Source organism: Neocloeon triangulifer, unplaced genomic scaffold, assembly GCF_031216515.1.
Source record: "Neocloeon triangulifer isolate White Clay Creek 2 clone unplaced genomic scaffold, ASM3121651v1 ptg000014l, whole genome shotgun sequence".
In the NCBI taxonomy this organism is placed as follows: domain Eukaryota; kingdom Metazoa; phylum Arthropoda; class Insecta; order Ephemeroptera; family Baetidae; genus Neocloeon; species Neocloeon triangulifer.
Genome location: NW_026775556.1, coordinates 17,193,095 through 17,216,005, shown reverse-complemented (window position 1 = coordinate 17,216,005; position 22,911 = coordinate 17,193,095). Strand labels below are relative to the sequence as shown.

Below are 22,911 nucleotides of genomic sequence, written 5' to 3'. Positions count from 1 at the left end.
AATAACATTTATTAAATTCAAAGTCAAAATAATAAAGATTTAAAAAATAAATAAACAATAATTGTAGAATATATAGTTTCAATAATATAGACATTTTAAAAATATAAGTATTAATATAAAAACTTTAACATACAGAACTATTGAAAATACTGAAAATTAAATAAACCATTAATATTTTTATTTATTATAAAAAACATGACATGCCATTTTAAATTACCTTAATATCATATTATTTACCTTTCTTTGAAACTTAAAAAATTAAAAACAATATTGGGCACAAATTTCTATAATTCTTTTTTTGAAATTTAGAACATGTCATTAAATTTGATCTATTATTGTATCATCCCCATTTTTTTTCATTTTTCACTGCCATACAAATTTAGAGCTCCTCCCTACTAATTTAAATCTGGATTGTTCCATTCTCTCATCCTGCAGCGATAAACGAAACATATTCAAAAGAAAACAAATTTGATCGTGACTCGCTTGGTCCATGCTTCGTTTTGTTTTCGGGCGGATTGGGAAAGGAGTGAGGCGGCGATGACGTCAACGGTGTGCTACGATTATGATGATAAGGTATTTACGCGAGAGCCGCGGCCCGCATCGCATGCATCCCTCGCGGATCACGTCATAGACCCCCAGCAGCAGGTTAAAGGTGTACGACGTTATCCAACCTGAGATTTGGAGCCGTCAGTGGGGCGCCTCTAGCGGCCGGTGCGGCAAAGTGTCAGGTATAAAGGGCGCTCGCTCGTGGTGTGGGCAACGAGACAATGTTGAGATTGCTGCTGATCACCTCGGCCCTCGTGGCCGCTGCCTCTTCATCTGGGATCCCCATGTGGGAATACCTCGACAGGTCCGAGAAGGTAGGAAGATAAAATTTCAACTATCGTTATTTTTGTGCAGTTTGAATCGAAATCCGAAAATATCTTTTCAAATTTTCATTTCTATATTTCAATTTTTAAATTGCAAAAAGATCCTCAGTTGATTCCAGTCTCATATTATAAAAATGCCATTTTTTTTCTAAATTACAATTTTTTTTTTAAATATTTTGGTACTTTCAATACAATGAATTTTACTCTCTCGGTCTCTCGCAACGAGAAAAACCCTGATGTTATTCAGTATTTTCATTTTAAACAAATTTACCTTTCCTTCTTGTACACTTTTAAATAATGCTAATCACGTCCTTGGACTAGATATGGACTTCTTGTAAATCACTACCATTTAACAAAAACTCGCCCAGCAGTACAATGACAGCAGTTTGTTCTCTCTCCACGTTTTTAAAAACGTTTCCCACGAATAGTGTAACATTTTGCCACCAATTATTTGCTCGCGCTAGAAAAGCCTGGTGTTCACGGTAGAGCTGGTTAATTAGTGCTTGTTGGGAGTCACGCGTGCCGACCTAGCACAATGAAACGCTCTCGTGACATAATGAATGAATGGCTCATTATTTAACCGCACACACACTATGCACAATGGTAATATCAGAAGAATTAGAGAATATTCGTCGAAACAATGCGACAAGAGTTCAACAGAGGCTGTTTCAAACTCTAACTTCGTGCTGAATCAGCGTTTGTTTGAAATTATCAGATGAATTTCCACTTTAAAAAATCTGAAAATCTACACAAATTTGTCATTTTTAGGCAAAAAAAAAAAATATATATATATAAAATTAAAATACCACAAAAAAATTCCTCAATTTTTTTAAAAATAATTGAATTGTCTCTGATTTTCTGGAAGAAAATATAATTAAATATTATGCTCTCTAAATTTAAAATTTTTGGTCCTTTGAAAAGAAATAATTTGATTCAATAAATATTATTATTTGCTACATCCTGATTGATGCGCATTCGAAAAATTCCCCTTTTGTTTATTTGTTTGCGATTTAATTTCCAACTTTTGAATCGCATGTATTTTAACTTAATATTTAATTTTTAATTTCCTTTTGAATGGTTGCAACTTAATTCTTTTAAATTTTACCATTGCAAGCGTTCATATCTTTCAAATGATTTAAAATATTTTATTTTAATGAGCGAAGTCAACGTTTTACGAAAAAATTATTCTATCCAAACTTTCTAGATGAGTTTCGCGTTGTAAGCAAAAAAATCACGCAGCTCATTTTTCAGTCTCGAGTGAGTTGAGCGGCGAATAAACGATGCAGAGTAATTGGCCATTGTTTCGAGTTGGCTGGGCGCATCCTTAAACCAAACGCGCGCGCTTCGATGCGTTCCTCGATCAAAGTCGTGCTCGTCATTTCACGGTCGCCTCGCTTTTAATATTTGCATTTTTCTGTTGCGCAAAAAGAGCAATTTCTCTCCGTGCCAGAGAGAGAAAGCCCGCGCATTTGCCTAAAAAAGAGCAATTTTCCAAAACGTAACGCAGAGGGTCGTCGCCGGTTTTTACGCACCAATAAAATGGAAACGTTACGACCCGTTTGTCAAATAAACCTTGACGGTCCTCAGCTTCCATATGCTTTTGACGGCTGTGGAGGAAAAAAAACGGAGAATCTTTTACCTTGTCGGCAAAGAAGAAGCGAAAGGCCATTTCGTTTTCTTGCACGCGGGGTCACGGGAACTCTAAGAGGTCGAGCAGAGTGACAAATCGCGCCCGCCGATCAACAATAATTAAACAACAAAACCCAACGACCTTCTCTGTTCCAACAAATGTTTTCATTTCCTACTCTTCCAAGAGGAAGTCCTTCCATAAACTGATATTGGAAAATCTTTTTCTCTCCTCAACTGTGAAACATCTCGTTTGTTTATATTTTCATGTTATTTACAACTTTTTCTAACACCGGATATGATAATAAGCACGTAACCTTCTGCAAGCTTTTGTGCCGAGTTAATTATCTAACATCTGTTGCAAAAAAGTTGTTTTGCAGCTAATTCTGCAAGTACGAAGACATACATATATAAATTGCAATTAATACTAATTGTTTGTCTTCAGTTATCTCAGATGAAATGCAAATAATGGCTTGTTAAGTGATGAATTAATTAAATAACATAAATATATTTGTAAAAATTAATTAATATTTTATTTATTTTGCAAATAGCTTTCTTACCATTTACAATTTTTTATAAAATTGAAAACAAATATAGTTGTTGTATTTAAATTATATGTTTTTAAAAATGCCTTTTTTAAATTCATTAAAATTGAATGTTAAGGTTTTATTTTTATATCATATATTTTGATAATTTATGTTTTTTATATATTAATTTTAATATTTAAGAATTAATACCATTTACATGGAAATAAAGACTGTTTAAAAAATTTAAGTCTCATAATTAATAAAATAAGTATATTTGTTGGTTCTACACAATATTCTTACAAACCGATTGGTTAATCGTGACACTCCATTAATGCTGCTTAAATTGTATTCCTCTGGATGGTTAATTTTGTTATTTATTTAGAATTAATTTATATTTACATGAAATAATTGAAATCATTACATTTGATATCAGTTCACCTTAAATTTTGTCGAATTATAATAAAATTTGTCTTCTTTTCAAATTATTATAGCCTTAAAATATAACATTGAAAAGTAATATACGCTTATCCTATACTCACTCAGCTATAAAAAAAAGCGATTCTCTTCGTTAATTTTCCAAAGTCAGCATAGAACTCAACAGTTTGTTTTTGCTTAGAGACTCACACGAACGAAATCGTAGCACCGGAGCAGGACATTAAAATAAAGAAGATAAAAAAGCCAGTGTATCTCCCATAGTAGTTGCGCAACGGTATATCTGAGGACGAGGCTGCGCGCATGGGGTCCTCGGCGGCCCACTGACCCAGTCGACCAACTCTGATATGCCAACGACCCACTTCTCCGTCGGGAGAAAAATAATTAGTCTCCTTGAATCCATAAATTTTCCACCAGAGCAAACAACTGCATAACTCTCCTAATTAACGATTTTGGAATTCTCTCTCACGCTTTTTAATCTGATCAAAAAATTTAATGTGCAAATTTATTCTGTTCGCAGGTGAACCGCCTGTTTCACGTGTTTATGCGACAAGTGGACGATTATTGCACAAGCTCAGACATGCCAGGTGAGATTTTTAGCAATTCATTTTAGCACGTGAAATAATGTAATTCGCATATTTAATGGCCGTTAAAATTACAATTTCGCCCTTTCTGCCAACTCGGTCAGTGATTTGAAATTGTAATTTTTTGTTGTTTTACTTTGGCAGACTGCAACAAGGCAATGATGGTGCACGGTCTGAGTTCGTTGGCACGGATGCAGGACCACCATTTGGACGCGATGGACCCCTACCAACGGGACGCCCACGAACTGAGTGAGTTTCCAGATTTTTCGCACGCATGACTTCACTCGATCGCGGCAGTCGAGCCTGACAAATTCGTGACAGAGAAATTTTGCCATTTGAATGATGATTTCCAGAAAGCGTGAGATGCATCGTCAGGGTAATTTCAAGTTCACTGCCGCTTGCTATTTTTAGACCAGGATACGCGCATTTTTTTTCGCGTAAATATATTTTAAACGGAATACATTGATGAACTATTATATATTATTTATTTTAAAACTTATTTAGTTTTAAACTATTTTTTTTCGGATTGTTAAATTTTTGAATAGATAAATTAGTCCTAAAATATGAGTAAAATTTTCTAGGAAGATTAAGCTCAAAATTTGTGCAATTTTAAAAGTGCAATAATTTGCTAAACAAATTTTATTGCAAAAGCAACTTTTTTAGAATTAGAGAATTAATTAGAATTATAAACCTCTTGAAAACCTAAAAATCATTAAGAATTAAACAACGCTTGGCTAATTGAAAGGTATGTAATTAAAACCCTTAACATTTAGTTATTTTTCTTTCCAAAAAAAAAGAATGCATGTAATTTATATTGAGAAAAAGATTATCATATTATTTTATACCTTTTGTGTTGAAAGATTATAAATTATTTGCCTTTTATTTCGAAATAGGTAATGTTCTTATCAAGAAAATATATTATAGCGTAATTGTAAAGTAATTGAAGACTGTTGTAACATATTCTTCTTGGCCAAGGTCTAGCGTTTCCCGTCCAGAGACAGAACTTTTATAAAGACCATATAATCAGCGTCGTGCATTATCTCTCCTTTTTCCATTATTTTCGTCGCAAAATGACGCGAGTGTTGGCTCATCTCTGCTTTTATTGTTGTCCACAGTCTGGGACGCTATGATGCATGACCACGAAAAGCATCACCACGACCAGCCGGCGCACGGAGGAGACTCGACCAGTGAGTATTTTTTTTCGTGCTTCAAAATTCATTATTCAGCACGTCAAAACAAACCGGATTGTGTGCAAATCAGTATTTGGAAATACCCCAGAGATCAAAACTTGACGCGAAACAAGATCGTCACGCTGTTTTATTAAGATTTTTTTATATATTTTCAGAATAAATTAGCACGGTTTAATATTAGTGTTTTCAGCAAGAAATTTTAATCAACAAAATTATTTAGGATAAAAAGTTTGGCAACAAATTAGATTTTTAATAACGAACTTACATGAAATAGAGTAATTTTTACATAATAAATTAAATTTTAAAAAGGAAATTCTTAAAATTGTCTGACGTTGAGCTAATTTCAAGGTTAGCGCCTCGTCTCGTAACGCTTTCGAGCCATTTTTGCGCATGACTCATTACCTGAGGCTTGAATAGAATTAATGAGAGATCCGCTTTGTGCCCGTTTTTTTCGCAGACGGCCTTTCGAAGAACGAAGCGAACCAAAAAGAGGTGGACCAGGAGCCCAAATTCGGCGACGAGGGGGCGGCCAGCAACCAGGAGGTGATTTACGCGGCGCCCCACGCCGGCGGCGGGCCCATGATGTCGCGGCTGCGGCCCGATGGCAGCCCCGTGCCCGGTGACCCGCCCGGCGGCCACCACATGACCCCTGACATGGACATGCTTGAGCACCGTCTCATGAGCCAGATGCCGCACCACGTGGCGAAACCCAGGGCCACCGCCAAGTTCCCCTTCCTCCAGAAACAGTGACCAAAATTGCAATTCTCCGCTATGTAAATATTATGTCCGAGATTTATTTATGAAGAAAAGCAAAATCCCCAGGCTGATATGAGTGTGACATGTAGATATTAAGGGAGAGATCCTCTTCTGTGCGGCGTTTGCGTGTATTTTATTTTGATAATTTCAAGTTTGCTGTGCTGTCTCAAATGTTTGTTCCTAATTAATATTGTCCCCGTGTAAATGTGTACAGAGTAATCATAAATAAAGTCTAGCGTTCAAAGATTATTTTAATGAGAAAATATTGGTTTTTCTTTAATTGCTATTAAGAAAAATACTTTCCAAGAGCAACATCAAATAAAAAAGGAGTTATTACAATCAATTAAAGAAAGGTGCGGAGTGAGTGAAAAAAAGATAAAAAGTATAACAGATTATTTTCTTGCTTGAAATGACAATTTAATTTTGGTCCAAGTAGACTTTTTATAGAAATTTCCTAATAAATGGCTAAAATAATTCCGCTTTCAGAACATATCTTAAAATAGTTCAACCCAACTCAGAAATATTTTAAAACCGTTGCTATTATGTTATGTTTGCAATAGAAATTATCTATAAAAAAAAACTCATAGTGAAGGAAGCCATTCTTTAAATTTAAGAATTATTAATTGCTTATGGTTGATTGGGTTTTATGAAACAATGAGAAAGTTTTTATTCATAATTTATTTACATTTAAATCTTAGCCTAACATTACATCATAAAAATTTTAATACACGTCACTCAAAACAAATAAACAATGTAATCCTTCTTATCCAAAGATACAAATTGAAGCCGCGGCTCAATCCCTAAATTTACATCTTAAGGTGACGTGAGCTTATAGAATAATAGATTTCCTGCTGGGTGCCGCAGAGAGAAAATATAAAACAGAGTAGTTCATCCATGAGCTGCAGACTCATTTTTTTTACAAGAAATGGAAAGGTAACTTCCGCCATATATATTTTACTATTTTATATAGTTTAACAATTATCACGTTAATCAAAGGCACGATTATAGGATACTCAGTGTTATCGTCTATTCTGAGTTAAAAGTTACAAAGTATGAGTGAAAAAATTAACTTATACTTGCTACAGTAGAAAAATATAAAAATTTAAATTAAGATTGGCAGCGTAGACAGACTGGCGTGTTCCAATAACGACATTGAATTGGAAACAAAAGGAGGCTTGAAAATAATTGATAAAATCTACAAATTCAAAATAGTTGCAACATATATACTGAAGTGGGAAAATTTTCTAAACAAAAGCACCCAGAGTTCTAATGAAATTTCAAACTTTTACAAACTAGAGCACCTACACTAAGCAACTGCGCAAAAATGAACACATTCGATTTGCTTTCTCTCTCTCTCTGTGGATTAAAATGATGCTGAAAAGACAACTTGAAAGCTGCTTCGGTTTGAATTAATAAAAAATACACTTCTTGTCTCCTCACATTTTGCAAAACCACACTGTTCCCTTAAAGCGAGCGAATTGTATTTGTCGGAAATAAATACTTGGTAAGTGAAGAGAATGAAAGTGCGACTAGTTGTTTTTCGACGATTTCAACGAGAAGCCGAAGAGATGCGCGCCGTCCAGAGGCAGTTGGCCCGCCTCGGTGCACGAGCGGCAGCAAAACCGTGCGTAGTACTTGTGAGTGCAGTACTTGCCCTTCACAATCAGCTTGCAGTTGGCGAACAGCGGACTGTCTGTACAGTTCGGGTGGATTTGCTGGTCTGGAAGCAAGCGAAAATTTTCAAGTTGCGATTTATTTTGCAAGAAAAATTTATCATTACTGGAGTCGATGGTGACGGTGACGGTGCCGCTGTTGACGCTTTCCTGGTTTCTGGCCTCGCACTTGTAACTGCCAGCGTCTCTCATTTGAACTCTCTCGATAAACAATTCGTGGTTCTCTGTGAATCAGCGGAAATTCCAATGATCACACAATGAAATTTGAAAGAATTTCGGATTAATTAATTTATATATTTTTTAATAATACAGTCAAGAAAAATTAAAATTTAGTGGGAGAATAAAAAATGATGTTAAATTAAGATTTATTCACTGCATTCAACATAAAATTTATATTTTGAAAAGGAATTTGTTGTTGTTGTTGAACTCTGGACTCAATTTCAATTATTTTCTAGCCCGCACTAGCCCGTTTATTTTTTAATTGACACACAAATTAAGTGTAAATTGGTTAAATGCATTTTCCCGCGATGTCTGTGTCTGTAAATCGAATATTAACAACACAACAAAGAAACTGTCTTTTTTTGTAAATTTAGTTGAAACATTTATTTGAAACGTCAAATATTTATTGAAAGATGAAGCGTAAAATTATTTAAAAAAAATTTAACTTGTCGCATACAAAGATGAGAAATGATTTAAAACTTAACTTTGAGCATGAAAAAGAATTATGGTTTAGGAAAAAAACTGTATGAGCTGCTTTTTGAGAGTGGCTCACCTGTAATCTGCACTCGCTCGGAAGCCTCGAGTCGCTGGTCGTCCTTGAACCACGTGACCTCCGGAATGGGATAGCCGTCCACATCGCACTTGATATTCAAATTCGTGTCAATGGCATAGGAAGTGCGCGGTGACGTGAGGCTGACCCTGACTGGCACTGCAATTTTCCACAAATTAATAACCCGCCGAGGAAGTACTGCCGTTTATGGTCGCTCGTAAATCATTCAAAATAGCAGAAGTGTTAATTTGAAAAAGTTGCAGGCTGTACATAACGCTATCGTTTTGTTAGTGAGAAAAGCTGGTTAATTACCTTGCCATGCATTGTGGAGAAGCAATTATCATTATGACAAGAGCGCAGAACATGCTGCAAACCACACCACAAAGTAAAAATTTTCCAAGAAAATTTAATTATTAATTAATCAAAATGTGATAGAGGTACATGGCCTAGAGAGGATGCATTTTTATGAAGTGAAAAAACGATATAATTTGTTGTTAGTTGGAACCTGTTGGAACCGGTAGAAACTTGACTACAAATAAATACAGATAATGCACGACATGTCAATATTTTTGTGAAGAAATAAGAAGTAAAATTAATAACAAAATATTTAACTTGATTTAATAAACCATTTTTAATTAAAAATTTCATTTTTTAATATTCAATATTTATTTTTAAATATTAATAATACATTTTTTTTATAATTTTATTTATTTCAATATTACTTATAAATAATTATAGTAAATAGTAAAACATCATTTGCTTTAATATTATTTAAAATATTTAATTATTTTTTGTAATATTATTTATTTTATGATCTTCACTACGTTATTAAAGTATTAATAGTGATTAATAGTAAACATAAGATCGCATGAAATATTATTTTTGCTTCAACAAAATCTACAAATTATACGAATAAATAGAATCATAACAATCCAATCCTAATAAGTAAAATAAAAATGATTGTACGTAATAAAACATAAAATGATCAAGGGAAAGTGAAAAAAATCTAGCTTCATCTCTCTGAGAAATTTTGATTTTTGGTCACGGTGTGGGTGTGCGACCATTGTTTCATGAACAAGAAAAAATTGAAAGTGGCAAAAATAGAATTAACCAAAATTATATACCAAACTGCTTGCAATGAAATCTTTAACTGATATCAACCAGAAGAGGAGCCTTTTTTTTGTTATTCCTTTCCTACATCACGAATTTCCCTCAGTTATCTTTAAGTGTTCACTTCTTCTGTTAAATTTTACAATATAAATGTTAAACTTAAAATTATTCTTCATGATGTGCTGGTGTACCTCTATTGACGTTATTTAACTTCATTCTTTTTAATAGCTAAAAAAACTATGAATAAAAATTTAAATAAATAAATAAAGTTATCAGAAAAACTGCAAAATAAGCAAATTTGCGGAAGAACAGATTGATACGGTTCAAACTTGAGCATTATTAGTGTACCTCGGACGTCTGGTACGGGTTGGACAGGTGGAATGTAAGGAGGGTAGGGGGGTCGGGGTGCGGGCGGCTGCGTGGGTTCCGGCTCAACCAGGTACTGATAGTAATTCTCGGAGCCTGAGTAGACGGCGCCGGCCGGTTTGAAGCCCTGCACCGTGATCGTCCACGACCTGGCCTTCTGGAAGCCGTTGTAGGCCTGACAAGTGTAGGGTCCGAGGTCCTCGAGGGCCACGGAAGAGATGAGCAGGGTGAAGTCGCGGCGCTGCTCGTACCGCTTGCTGGCCATCGGCAACATGCGCTCGCCGCGCCACCACGTGATCGAGGGCCGCGGCCAGCCCATGGCGTAGCAGTGCAGGATGGCCGGCGAGTTCAGGTGCACTCGCAGGTACGGCTCGACCCTGACCACGTCGGCAGGGGTCACCAAACCATCTACAACATGCAACGTGCCAAACAACGCCACCAACATGCAATATTATATACAAAACCCAAATTAATTTCAAATTTCAGGGTTAATTTTTTTCTTGCTTTGAAATTCCAGTTAATCATTAGCGCATTCGAAGATATGAAAGACATATCATAATAACCTTTGGTTTGAAATCAATGCTTCCCTTGTTTTTAAGTAGAAATCAAAATGTTATACGACATCAAATAGTTCATTAATACAAGTTTAATTCTGAGCAAATTCTAGTAAAGACGAAAAAATATTTGCAAATGGCGACAAGTTAAATATTTAACTATAAAGTTAACATACAAAAATTATTATTTATAATAAGTTTTTTTTTAATATACAAAATATATTCTTATTCTCAAAATATTTTTGTTTTATATACAATCTTTTGTATTTTAAAATATTAATAAAAAACTCTTTATTTTAACTTCATTTACTAGTATTAAATAGTATTTTATTTCTAAAATTATTATAAATGTTGTATTACTATTTTTTATAATAATTACAGCTTCGTAACCTTTTTAATATGAGCATTATAAATAATAGTAAGATTCGTTCATTTATTTTGGAGCAATGAAACTTGTTCAATTACTTTAATTATTGATTTCTTCTAAATTGAGGCAATGTAATTTAATGGAACTCTCAAATCATTAATAAAAAAAGGTTAAGATGAAAATTTGGCGATTTATATGATTTCTTTATTCATTTAAAATATTAATTATAACCTCTTTTTGAAATAACATATTTCTCTCTATAAAATGTCAATTATATTTGTATTATATTAAATCAAATAATAGTTAGTTGATTTTCACCAGTCAAATATTGAGTAGATCCTAGTTTTGAACAGTTTCCAAGTAAGATAAAATTAATTGTATTTTTAACTAGTTTCAAGCGTTTTTTTCTTAAAAATGTTGTAGAAACCAAAATTATGCAATCAATTAGATTTTTTTAATTCATAAATTTAAATCATATTTTATACTCCTTCAACAAAATAAAAAAGAACCCTTAATGTTGTTATTATTTTTGACTTTGTCCCAAGCAGAGAGTACATTATTTATTCAATATTTCTGGCAAGTCCTATACATAATAATCCAAAAGCCACATTTTGGACAAATATGAAGGAGCAGATTTTTTATAAATCAGTTTTCTATTAATTTCAAACCAAGGTCTTAGCGTTTAGTATAAAAAAATTAATAAATAAAAACAAAAATGAAACTGACCTGTAACTTCCAATCGAACTTCCCTGACAGCGGGGCTACCAACTCCATTGTCAGCGCTGCAAGTGTAAACTCCAGCGTCCTCCCGAATCACGCCAATCAGCTGCAGAGAACCGTCTGGCAGAAGACGGTGTCGGCCATGCGAACCATCAATCTGTAGGCAGGAAAATAAAACATCAACGCTAATTATTTAGTCCTGACAAAAATTTTACATTGGCCCCCTTTCTCCAAATGAGCACAGGCTTCGGGTTGCCTCTGGTCTGACACCTGAGAGCGCACTCGCCACCCTCTGCAACGCGCACAACCGGCTCCGGGAGATGAATTTGGGGAGCTTCGTAGTCTCCAACAAACACTGGAATTTCAAAATGAGAAAGTTTTTAGTTGCAAATCATGTTTATTCAGGAAACACATTAAAAACCTTTCTATAAACTAAAAAAGAAAATAACTCAATATTTATCAATTGGATGCTGTGAATAATAATTTTTTTTATAAAAAAGGTACCTGGTGGAGTTGGCTGCGGTGGGGTAGGTCTTGTTGGTCTGGGTCTGGGCGTTTCTTCGATTGCGTTGGGGTTGCGGCACTGGTAGGCGCAGCCGTTGAAGCAGCACTTCTCTTCACCAGGGCAATCAGGGTCTTCGCGGCAGGTGTGGTTGCACGCGGCGCCCTCTTCCACTGTTGGGCACTCGCCAGGTTTGTTGACTGGAAAATGAAGAAAATTATTTTTTTTCTTAAACTTTGCATATTTCTTTTTAAAGATATGAATTGATGAACTGAAATAAAAAATTTAGGAATCAAAAATGAAATTTCGCTCTTCAAAAAATATTTTTTTTATGGAAATGTACTATAAACAAAAATAATAATATTAATAATTTTTTTTTAAGTAACTCTAATTTCACAAATGAAATATCTATTAATGCATTGAAATTCCTCTTGACTTTTGTTCAAACTTACTTTGTCTGCAGACAGGTCTGAACTGCCGAGATCTGTCGTAAGCCTCAACGGCCTCGACGACACACTTAGTTTCCTTCGGGCAGGTGCTGCCCTGGCACGGTTCGTGGCACCTGCAGCGGCTGCAAGAGTTCTGGTCGATGTACTCCTCCGTGCCGTATGGACAGTTAGACTGGAAGTAGCTGCACTCGTAACCTGGGTCTCGGCATTGTGGCGGTGGTGCCTGAGTCGCCTCAATTGGAACTTCTTCTGCAAAGTGTCAATTCCAAAACCTATTACTTAAATATTCACACACAAAATTGTGTTTGATTTATAAAGGGTGCATGAGAATAAGCAAAGGAACACAGCATCATTTAACAAAAAAGAATAATTATAATAAAATTTAATTTTAATGAATTTTCAAATGAGATACATCATTATGCAAGATTGTTTCAGGTAATTTTTTTTAAATCGTCAAATTTGTACAAATTTATTTTTATTTCCTCCAAAAAGGGAAAATATTTAAACGTCAACCATGAGTGCAAAAGATAACGAAAAATATCCAAAAAGAAGAAACTTCAATTTAAAATAAATATTAAACAACCAAATTAAAGTTTTGGATATAACTCCCTTGATATAAAAGGGAGTTGCTGCTTTGCACGCCTCTTTTGCGCCAAAAGGATTCAAACTACACGAGCGATGTCTCGCCACCTAGCGGCGAGAACAATCTTTTGCAGCTGTTTGTTTTGCAAACACGCTGGATTCCACTCCGGGCATGTGTTTTGTTTAAAAATTAAACAATTTGCTGATTAGATAATTCAAGTAATGTCTTCTTCGATAGTTTGGAAAAATCTGCAGCTGTTCGATCAGGCGGAGGTAGCGAAAGGCAAGTTTTTATTTAAATATTATTCCGCAAACCATTTGTTATTGTCCTTGAAAATCAAAGAGTGTTTTATATTATCGTAAAATGTACTCAATTTTTATTCTAATTGTGTTTTAATTCGCAGAGGGCAAGAAGGGCAAGAAGAAGGTCGACAAGAAGGAATTGCTGATCTCCGTCGAGAGGCGAGGGGTCAAGAAAAACACAAAGAAGGCCAAGGAGGAGCTCTTTAAGCAAAGTATGTTCCCATTACAATGGTTTTATTGAACTCTCTTTAACTCTCTGTTCATTCCAGAGTCAACTATCTTAGGAGAGAAAGGCCTTCTTCTGCCTTCTCTGAAACATTCCGGCCCCAAGTTTGAGGAGGAAAACGAGGATCAGATCGTGGAGGAAAATCTGAAGCGCTTTCAAAGTTTGAGCCAAATTGCAGCCCTCGATTTGAAGACGGCGGATAAGGTGATTTTTTTTCTCTTATCTGATTTCCTGTCATGCTAGTAGTGTGGGAGATTTGGGCTGGTTTCCGGTCTTATATCCTTTCTAGTCTATTTTGATATGAATTATAAAAGTTAAAATTTGTATTAGAATTAATAAGCATTTTTTTCTATAATATATTGAATTTGATGCTTAATTTTACTAAACTTATTTTCATCCTCTCTCAGATTTTGGAAAGAACCACCCGAAGCACCAAACGCAGGGTGAAATTAGCTGAATCCGAAAAACCGGACACCTCGTCCACAATCTTCACGGAGGCGGACTTTGCGAAATTCGCCAAGAACTACGTCCCGGACGCCTGAATTAATGGTGGCGACCCGCACCATTGGCCAGCTGATCCTCCTTATCTCCAGCGTCCTCCTCATCTACTACACCCTGTGGGTCGTCGGCCTCCCCTTCGCAGGGCCCGACGACTTCTTCACCCGACTCTTCCCCAACCCCCGCTACGCCCTGGTCATCCCCGCCTACTGCGGCCTCGCCTTCATCTCCAGCCTGACCGCCTTCACCGTCTACTGCATCCACTATGCCTACTGAAGGGTGGCTGGTCATCGGGGTGTCCGGTGTGACCTGCGGAGGCAAGAGTTTGATGGCCAGAAAACTGCACTCGCTGTTCCCAGGGTCCACATACCTGGGCCTCGACCGCTACTTCCGAGACTTGTCCGACCCAAACCACCAAAAGGCTCCAGGCCTGGACCACTTCAACTGGGAAGTCCCGACGGCTCTCAATTTCGAGGCCTGGAGGAAAAGTGTTCAGCACATCCTCGCCGGCACCTCGGACGATTACGTCCCGTGTCTGAGCTGCCCTGATGACGAAAAACTGCCGGCCAAGGTCAATTCCTTCCAACCGACCCTCCAAGTGCCTCAAGTTTCTCACAAAATTCTGATCCTCGACGGTTTTTTGGTTTTCAACGACCGCTGGACGTCCGACTTGTGCGACCTCAAATTTTATTTAACCCTGACCAAAGAGCAGTGCCTCGAGAGACGGGACATGAGAAATTATGACCCGCCAGATGTTCCGGGATATTTCGAAGCCTGCGTTTGGCCCGAACATGTCAATATGAAAAAACAGGCCATGGAGTTGAACCCTGATTTGGTTGTGTTGGACGGATACGACAGACAGGAAAACAGTTTGGACAAAATGCTTCAGATCATTTCCGAATTCAGCAAGAAACAATAAGTTAAGTACATTTTTGGTGCTTAAAATTAATGGTGCTAATTTATGCTTAGTAAATAAATATAAATATGGAGAATGTAATAAAATAAAAAATTATTATTAAATAGCAATTTTTACCTGCACAACATTTACCTCAAAATTTTCTAATTAAAGGCAAATTTCAGAAGCGTTTTCCTACAATCGGTACTAATTAATGAACAAATGGAAAGACTGATTTTGCTCGTCATTTTTTTTTTTTTTTATCAAATTTGAGTTCTCAATCTTATTCCCATTAATGTAGAAGTAAATTAAAAAATTCGAAACTATTCGTAAATTAACTTTTGGAATTTCTTTTTATCCAAATGAAGTTTTCAAACCTTTCCAGTTTTGCTAATTTTTTAAATTTAAAAGTAACAAAAACATTTTGTTCTTTTTCCCGCAGCTAAAAACAGAATTGATAGAAAAAGTTTAAAAAAAATGCAAGCTATGAATCAAAAAAGCAGTGCGTTTTGTGCGTTGTGCTGATAGGTGCGTGGAAATTGGAATTGGTGCAAATTTTTGTGCTCTTATTGTGCAGTATTTAAAATAGACAGAGAAATTGTTGCTTTCTCTCTCTTGTCCTTTACCAGTGATAATTGGGAAATCCTCAACTTTGGGTATGTCAGGCGTGTAAGAAACGCCACCACAATAATAGATGCAAGTGCCCACGTCCTCAAAGTGGTTTCTGTTGCCACCACAACCAGTGTAATTGAAGGGTTTGCACTCGCCGGTTTCAGCGTCAAAGTAAAACCGACTGAACGAGTCCGTGCAAGGGCCCAAGTCGACGGGCAATTTGCAAAACTCTAGTAGGGTTGGATTATTTTAAGTTGTTCAAACTTTGGCAAAAGAAGTATGGAAAATACAAACTTACCTCTGCTATGGGAACACTTGGCGAGGCATTCTTCGTTGGAGCTGAATCGGTTTCCGTTTCCTTCGCAGCCGCCGTAGATGAACTTGCGGCACACGTTTTCGTTGGCGCTGAAGAACCAGGCCTCCATACTCCCTCTGCAAGGGCCTGGGTTGGGGCTGAGTTGGCACACATTTTCCTCAGGCGACGGTTCTTAGGGGCGGAAAATTTAATTTAATCAGTAACAATAGGAATTCATAAAACTTCAAAAATTTATCATTGAAGTTGAATTCTTCCATAAAACCAAAATTTCATAAGAATGTAAATAACCTTAGTAATTATTTGGAAATATTTTTACGATAGTTAACTGTTGAAGTTTCCTGCAAGACCCGGCAAGACCAATGCACAAATTTAATGGCTTGTTTTCCTCAAAATTGAGTTTTAAAATTAAATTATGCGTAGTTTTTTCATACGAATAGTCAAGAAAATAGTTTTACAAGAAAATTTGATATTTTAAGGTTTTTATAGACACTTAAAATACACATTATTTGGTGTGTGTGTACCTGGTTGTGTGGGAGCAGGAGGTCCGCGGCGACATCTGCGCTCGCAGTACTCTTTGTCAGGGAAGCGGTTGGTGTTAAGAAGGCACTCGCCAGGTCTGGTGGCGTCACAAGAGTCGGTGCTCGAGTCGTAGAAGTATTGGATGGTGTTGTGGTCGCAAGCCTCGGCGACCCTTGGCAGCGAGCACCGGTCTAAATTTGGAAAGTTTGAATAAATTTAAAAGCTAGTACTTTGAATTAAATGCAAAAAAGGCCAAAACTTAGGAAATACAGAGTTTTTTGTTGAATAATTATAGATTTTTTTGTATACTTTCAATGTAGTGACAGTTATTGTAAAATTACTTTTAAGCATGAGAATGAAATGATTTAAAAATCTATAAAAATCACTCAATTAAATTTTTGATATTATAATTTGAATATAAATATTATTGTCTGAGAATGAATTTTCTAACCTTGCACTTTTCCACACTTCTGATCGCACTCTTGTTTCGTTCGGTACCTGTTGTGATTGCCTTCACAGCCGCCATACTGGAACTCTTTGCAGTAGCCCTCGCTGCTGTCGTAGAACCACTTAGACTTAAGTTGCGTGCATGGACCTTGCTCCGCAGGCAGCATACAGAATTCTGCAAATCAAGTTTATTTTGTAAAATAATATAATTAATATTTAGTAAATACAAATGTTACTGTGAATAATTATATATTAAGCTAAAATTTATATCTTTTTACAAAAATATGTAGCGGAATAAATTTAGGCGCTGAAATCTGTCATCATTATTTTATTCGGCGCAAAATCAAATCTTCTGATATTTTGAACTCTAACCTGGTCTGTGAGACACTTCTGGCTCCACAGGCTGCGCGCACCGTCTGCTGCACAATTCCTCTGTCTGGAAGTTATTTTCGTTGCCCTTACAGCCGCCATAATAGAACTGCAAGCAGCGTTTCTGCAGAACGTTGTAGTACCAGCGTCCAACAAATTTACTGCATTCGCCTGCCACGGGTGACAGTCGGCAAATGTCCTCCTCTGTTTTAATGAAAATAATTTTTTTTATCTCTTTAAAAATAATATTAATTTGTTACAATTAGCAGGAAAAACACACAAAGTAACAATGTGCTATTAATTATTATTATTATTATTGCGGCAAAAAAAGCAAAAGATTTGACAAAGAATTTCAACCTTCCTTAATATAAAGATTTTGTGTGTGTTAAAAAAATCAGCAAAATTAAATGGAAAAAAAGAGTGGGAAGAGTGTAAAATCTGTTTTTTCAGCAAATTGTCTTGTCTTACCCCTAGCTTGAGGGCACCTGTCGTTACAATCCCTTTCGCTGACAAATGTATTCCTTTTCGGGTCGCAACCCTTTGTGTAGAAAGGCAAGCAGCGGTTCGCTTGTGCGTCAAACGTCCAGCGTGCCAGTTTTTGGTCTCCGCCACAACTCTCATCGGCAGAGACAGACTCATTGCAAACATCTGTGCACACCGTGCGCAACAAAATTTGTCAAGTGTTAAAAAAGCCATTCACCAAACATGCGAACATATTTATTTTTAATTTTTTTTGCATTCTGTTACATCACCAATAAAATTAAGTTAAAAATCAGCCAACACCAAACTGGAAAAGCTGAAAATGCAAAAACCTTGGCTGCGACACGCTTGGACGCACTCGGTCCTTGACTGGAACCTGTTTGCGTTACCCAGACAGCCACCAAAGCTGAAAACTTTACAGTCTGCAGCTCGAGCGTCGTAGAACCACTGCAGGATGGACTTTTGGCAAGGCCCTTTGTCTTTGGGGAGCGCGCACCTGTCTGTTGCTGTTGGCAATATTTAAAAGCGGAAATGCAGATTGCATAATATATATTTTACAAATTCACAGCTATTTGCATGTTAGTTTGAATACAGTTTATATTTGTTGAATAGCAAAAAAAAATTAAAATTTAGGCAATTCATTCCAAAACAAAAATAAAAAAAAATTAATTTACTACCCAAAAATTATGTTCTAACAAAATAAAAAATAAAAATAATTATTTTATGAATGTTGAATACAACAAAACAAATTTTTTTTTCATTAATAAGTTTTCATAAAAACGAAAATGTAAAATGTACTAAATAGATAATAATATAATGCAACAAAGCATAAGTTATCTACGGTAAGATATTCATCAATTCTTAATGAAGCCTTCAATTGGAAATTTGTAATAATTTTTTTTTAATTTAAATCCATAAATTTTAAAGATCTAAAAAATTACCTCTAATACTGGAGGGCAAGATGCATTGCTGCTGGCAAGAAGTCTCGGAGAGGAAATTGTTCTGATTGCCCTTACAGCCGCCAAATCTAAATCTTTTGCAAGCAAATTCCTCCGAGTCGTAGTACCAGCGTTCGTAATTTCCGTAACACGGGCCTTCCAGTTTTGGTTGAGAACATTTGTCTAGGGTGAAAAAAAATCAAAATTTTAAAATCTATAAGCGGGCGAACAATATCCAATAAAATTTCAGGGCAAAAACTAAGCCATTCTTTTACTTTTGCGGCACAAAAAATGCATTTTTTTTTTCAAATTTTATTTCGAAGGTTCGATTTCCAACCTTTGAGCTCCTGGTGGGCGCACAGTTGCTGACACTCTTCTCTGGTCTGGAACTTGTTTTTGTTGCCCAAGCAACCGCCGTAAATGAACTGGCTGCATCGTTTGGTGTCACTGTCGTAGTACCACGTAGGGTTGTAGCCCTCGCAAGGTCCGGCAATTTTGGGCAGGAAACATGCGTCTAAAAATCACAAGTGCAAAAATGCAGGAAAAGACATGCAGCGAATTTCGTGCTGAGGTTCACAAAATATCATCCACAAAAAAATTTAAAAAAAGAAGCTGAAATGAAATATTGTAATAAAAAAATCGTACCTCTGCCCTCCGGTTCGACGCAGGACTGCTTGCATTCTTCCTGGGAGTCAAACCGATTATTATTGCCTTCACAGCCACCATACCAGAAACGGGAGCAACCGCCATATTCAGAGTCGAAGAACCATTTGATGGTGAAATTTCTGCATGTGCCTCTATCCCTGGGAAGACCACAAGCCTCTGAAAAAGGACGAAATACTCAAAAATCCAAAATCCAGTAGTTATTAATATTTTTCTTTTTACAATTTTTCTACGTTCCAGTACTTCCAGTATTTTCTCTATAATAATTTGTATATAAAACGTTTTTATTAATTTTGTAACTAAAAATTGTACTGCAAACTTGCTTTACTTCAAATATTCAAATTTTCGTTTATGGAGAAAGTTTTTTTTTAAACATTTTACTTAGTTTATTTTTCTTTCTTTTTTCTAATTATCTTTTAATCCTTTTACAAACTATAAACTGTGACTTTCAAAATATTTAAATAAAATGAAATATATTTTTTGTACCTCCAGAGAATTTGGGTGCGTCGGCACATTCTTCGAATCTTTCGCCCTTGGCCTCAGTGACTCCGTCAGGACAGCAGCCGAACTCGGAGGCGTCGCAGCCGCAGCCCTCCATGTTTTCTCCCTTGGCTGGAGTGATCTTATCAGGGCAGCACCCGAATTCAGTGTCTTTGCAACCACAGCCAATATTCAATGGTCCCTTGGCCACGGTCTCTCCATCTGGGCAGCAACCGAACTGGAAGGTTTGACACGAGCAACCTTCATACTCTGGTCCTTGGGCTTCGGAGAACCCATCTGGGCAGCAGCCATGAGTTGTGTACTGGCAGCCGCAACCCTCTTTGTTCGGGCCTTTGGCGTAATCGACGCCGTTCGGGCAGCAGCCAAACTTAGACTTAGAGCACTCACAACCTATTTGCATAAAAAAGTTTTTTTTTTATTTATATACAGTCAAAATATGTTGTTATTTGGCACAATTTTAGCTTTTAATTTTATAAATTTTTATTTGTGCTTGTAAGTTTAAGAAATTGCAAAAAAATTTAAAAAATAATTTTATAATTCAATGAAATTATTGAGCAAATTATATTTAATTTTAAATTTAATGGAACAAATAAGTAATATAAAAAATTTCTACCTTGACGATCTGGACCTCCTGCAGGTAAAATATTATCAGGACAACAACCATACTCGGAGTTAATGCAGCAGCCCTCCTCATTGGGTCCATGGGCTGGTGTGAGCAAGTCAGGGCAGCAACCAAACCTATCCTGCTGACAAGCAGACTTGCATCCCTTGAATTTGGGTCCGAGAGCTATGCACAAAATTTTGAGTTGAATATACTTAGTGTTTAGAAGCATATTAATATTTTTACCTGAGCTAACTCCATCTGGGCAGCATTTGAAATAAGAGGCAGAGCAGTTCTTCTTGTTGATGATGTTGCAGCCCTCAAAGTCAACACCCTTGGCCACAGTCTTGTTGTCTGGACAGCAACCATAATTAGTTTCGTGGCAGTTAACTGGAATTTTCCAAAATGATTTTAAATTAATCCTAATTAATTTGGTCCTCCTTCACCTCTGCAGCCCTTCTTTTTCTTTTCGTCTCCTGCGGGTCTTTTACCATCGGCGCAGCATCCAAACTTGTATTTTTCACAGGGAATGCAATTTTTCTTATCTTTAGTGAGCGCTTTGGTGATTCCATCATCACAACAACCGAACCTTTCAAATTAACAAAATTTATTTTTATGAAAAGATAAAAAAAAAAGTAATTATATACTTGGTCTCTTTGCAGGGAAGTCCATCTTCACAGCCTTCAAAGTTGTTTCCTGAGGCGGCAGTGGTGTTGTCCTTGCAACACCCGAACAGGGTCTTCTTGCAGTCAGCAGGCTTGCAGCCGATAAGGTACGGGTGCTTGGCAATGGTAACTCCGTCTTGGCAACACCCGTATTTGGTCTCGTGGCAAGTTTTCGGATGCGCGCAACCTTTAAATTAATTTAATTCGAAAAGTATTTTAACATATTATTATTTAATTATGTTTCTCTCGATGAGCTCCAATCGCAATAACAAATTTTGTCACTGTTTCCTAAGTTGGCGCATTATTTAAATTAGCAAAAAAACAACATGCCTTCTTTAAATGGTCCTTTGGCAGCAGTGATTCCATCAATGCAGCAACCGTACTTAGTAGACGAGCATTTCGGTTTGCGCGTCTTACACATTTTTGGTGCCGTTGGTGATACAAACTCTCCGTCAGGTCCTTTAGTGGAAAATATATCTGAAAAAGATAATTAAAATATATTCCAGCTGGGAATTTTATAATTTTTAGTCCATTTCAAACCTGTAATGCTTGTTAGCTCCTCGTCTGTGGTTGAGAATGATGACACCGAGGTTGGTGGTGATGGCTCGTCCGATACCATGAAGTTGGAGTACACGTCATCAAATGTGGTGACATCTCCTGAGCCTTCCATTTCATTGGTACCAGTGACCAGTTCGGGGCCCAAGGTTCCTTCGGAAATAATTGTGCTAACACTGCTTGATGAGCCGGTTTCTTCGGAAATAATGGTGCTAACACTACTCGAGCCTTCACCAACAGTTGAGAGGGACTCATCTCCAGACCCTTCTTCAGGCCCCTCAACAATAGTTGAATCTTTTCTAGACGATTCTACACCAGGGTCAGGATAATAAGTATCTTCTTCAGGCCCCTGTACAATTGTTGAATCTTTTCTAGACGGTTCTACATCAGGGCCAACATAATCATCATCTGTCACTTCAGCTGGAGATTGTGTAGTTTTGACTGTGGCTGTATGAGCTTCTTCGGTAGAAGTCTCTGTTGCCTCCCTGGTGGTGGTTTCCTCTTTAGTAGTCTCCTCTTTGGACGTGGTCTCCTCGTTCAACGTGGTTGATTCAGACTTTTGAGTGGTTTCTTCAGTCTTGGTGCTGGTAGCCTCAGTCTGGGAAGATGTTATTTCTTCCATTGAACTGCTTGTTTCATTAACAGAATCGGACGTGAGCTCGGACTGAGCCGTCGAAGCTTCTGTGCTTTCAGATTTACTTTCAGTGCTGGTCGAAACTACTTCTGTGGACACAACCTCAGAAGAAGATGTGGCGTCAGAAGAAATTGTGCTCGCCAATTCAGATGTCAATTCCGTAGAGCCGTAGGCTAAAAAGAGTTATTATAAAAAGTGAAAAATAAATTCATAAATACCTTTGGTTGCTTCACTAGCATCCACAGAAGTTTCTTCTGTAGTTGCCTCTGAAACATCAGTGCTAGAGGCAAATGTTTCTGAGGTTGTAACGGAATCCTGAAAATTTTAATTTTTTATAACAAATTTTATATCACGTTGATGTATTTATACAGGTGTAGAGTATCCTGAGCCTTCTGGTTCTTCGGTTACTGTTTCTTCGGTGACTGGTTCTTCAGTGACTGGTTCTTCCTCTTCTTCATCTTCATAAGGAGGCGGTTCGAAAAGTTCAGTTAGTTCTTCAACACAATCTTCCTCGTCAGGCGCAGGCGTTTCCGCAATATCAATCTCGGTAATAACATCTTCCTCAACAGCTAAATTATTTAAATTTTTGTATTATTAAATTTATTACTATTTT

The 22,911-nt window shown here is 36.7% G+C and overlaps 3 protein-coding genes across 9 annotated transcripts in view; 2 read left to right on the top strand and 1 right to left on the bottom strand.

Annotated features, from left to right (window-relative positions):
- The first annotated feature begins 644 nt into the window (after window positions 1–644).
- LOC132201080 (rhythmically expressed gene 5 protein) lies at window positions 645–6,241 on the top strand. Its single transcript, XM_059626976.1, has 5 exons — window positions 645–860; window positions 3,975–4,041; window positions 4,183–4,287; window positions 5,154–5,225; window positions 5,686–6,241. Exons 1-5 carry the CDS (start codon window positions 768–770, stop codon window positions 5,976–5,978), a joined length of 630 nt encoding a protein of 209 aa, XP_059482959.1. The 5' UTR covers window positions 645–767; the 3' UTR covers window positions 5,979–6,241.
- A 403-nt stretch (window positions 6,242–6,644) lies between these two features.
- The window catches only part of LOC132199504 (papilin), a 38,193-nt gene continuing 21,926 nt past the window's right edge, over window positions 6,645–22,911 (bottom strand). Inside the window, exons 16-42 of one of the 6 annotated variants that reach the window (XM_059624292.1) lie at window positions 22,668–22,867; window positions 22,517–22,613; window positions 21,885–22,471; window positions 21,650–21,842; window positions 21,440–21,586; window positions 21,092–21,296; window positions 20,891–21,033; window positions 20,691–20,834; window positions 20,457–20,630; window positions 19,829–20,233; window positions 19,325–19,501; window positions 19,017–19,193; window positions 18,683–18,862; window positions 17,730–17,909; window positions 17,265–17,465; window positions 16,897–17,067; window positions 16,448–16,636; window positions 15,909–16,097; window positions 15,625–15,840; window positions 12,498–12,743; window positions 12,048–12,245; window positions 11,759–11,898; window positions 11,550–11,700; window positions 9,885–10,310; window positions 8,430–8,585; window positions 7,765–7,881; window positions 6,645–7,704 (exon numbers count right to left, since the gene is read on the bottom strand). In XM_059624292.1, the coding sequence (XP_059480275.1) occupies window positions 7,514–7,704; window positions 7,765–7,881; window positions 8,430–8,585; window positions 9,885–10,310; window positions 11,550–11,700; window positions 11,759–11,898; window positions 12,048–12,245; window positions 12,498–12,743; window positions 15,625–15,840; window positions 15,909–16,097; window positions 16,448–16,636; window positions 16,897–17,067; window positions 17,265–17,465; window positions 17,730–17,909; window positions 18,683–18,862; window positions 19,017–19,193; window positions 19,325–19,501; window positions 19,829–20,233; window positions 20,457–20,630; window positions 20,691–20,834; window positions 20,891–21,033; window positions 21,092–21,296; window positions 21,440–21,586; window positions 21,650–21,842; window positions 21,885–22,471; window positions 22,517–22,613; window positions 22,668–22,867 (5,600 nt within the window). In that variant the 3' untranslated portion in view covers window positions 6,645–7,513. Of the gene's footprint in view, window positions 7,705–7,764; window positions 7,882–8,429; window positions 8,586–9,884; window positions 10,311–11,549; window positions 11,701–11,758; window positions 11,899–12,047; window positions 12,246–12,497; window positions 12,744–15,624; window positions 15,841–15,908; window positions 16,098–16,447; window positions 16,637–16,896; window positions 17,068–17,264; window positions 17,466–17,729; window positions 17,910–18,073; window positions 18,248–18,682; window positions 18,863–19,016; window positions 19,194–19,324; window positions 19,502–19,828; window positions 20,234–20,456; window positions 20,631–20,690; window positions 20,835–20,890; window positions 21,034–21,091; window positions 21,297–21,439; window positions 21,587–21,649; window positions 22,472–22,516; window positions 22,614–22,667; window positions 22,868–22,911 lie in introns of all 6 variants that reach the window. The other 5 variants (XM_059624291.1, XM_059624290.1, XM_059624296.1 and 2 more) reach the window with 5 other exon arrangements.
- LOC132199513 (nicotinamide riboside kinase 1) lies at window positions 13,196–15,123 on the top strand. Of its 2 annotated transcripts, XM_059624308.1 has the most exons (4): window positions 13,196–13,359; window positions 13,481–13,591; window positions 13,649–13,809; window positions 14,013–14,369. In XM_059624308.1, the coding sequence occupies exons 1-4, from the start codon at window positions 13,299–13,301 to the stop codon at window positions 14,145–14,147; spliced, it is 468 nt and encodes a 155-aa protein (XP_059480291.1). In that variant the 5' UTR covers window positions 13,196–13,298; the 3' UTR covers window positions 14,148–14,369. The 2 variants fall into 2 exon arrangements, with proteins under 2 accessions (XP_059480291.1, XP_059480290.1); XM_059624307.1 differs by lacking the exon at window positions 13,196–13,359 and having other exon boundaries at window positions 13,479–13,591; window positions 14,013–15,123.

Coding starts and splice junctions, on each gene's coding strand:
- LOC132201080 (XM_059626976.1), top strand. CDS start 768: ATGTTGAGATTGCTGCTGATCACCTCGGCCCTCGTGGCCGCTGCCTCT. Junction 4,042..4,182: donor CACAAGCTCAGACATGCCAG/GTGAGATTTTTA, acceptor TTACTTTGGCAG/ACTGCAACAAGGCAATGATG. Junction 5,226..5,685: donor GCACGGAGGAGACTCGACCA/GTGAGTATTTTT, acceptor TTTTTTTCGCAG/ACGGCCTTTCGAAGAACGAA.
- LOC132199513 (XM_059624307.1), top strand. CDS start 14,369: ATGCCTACTGAAGGGTGGCTGGTCATCGGGGTGTCCGGTGTGACCTGC.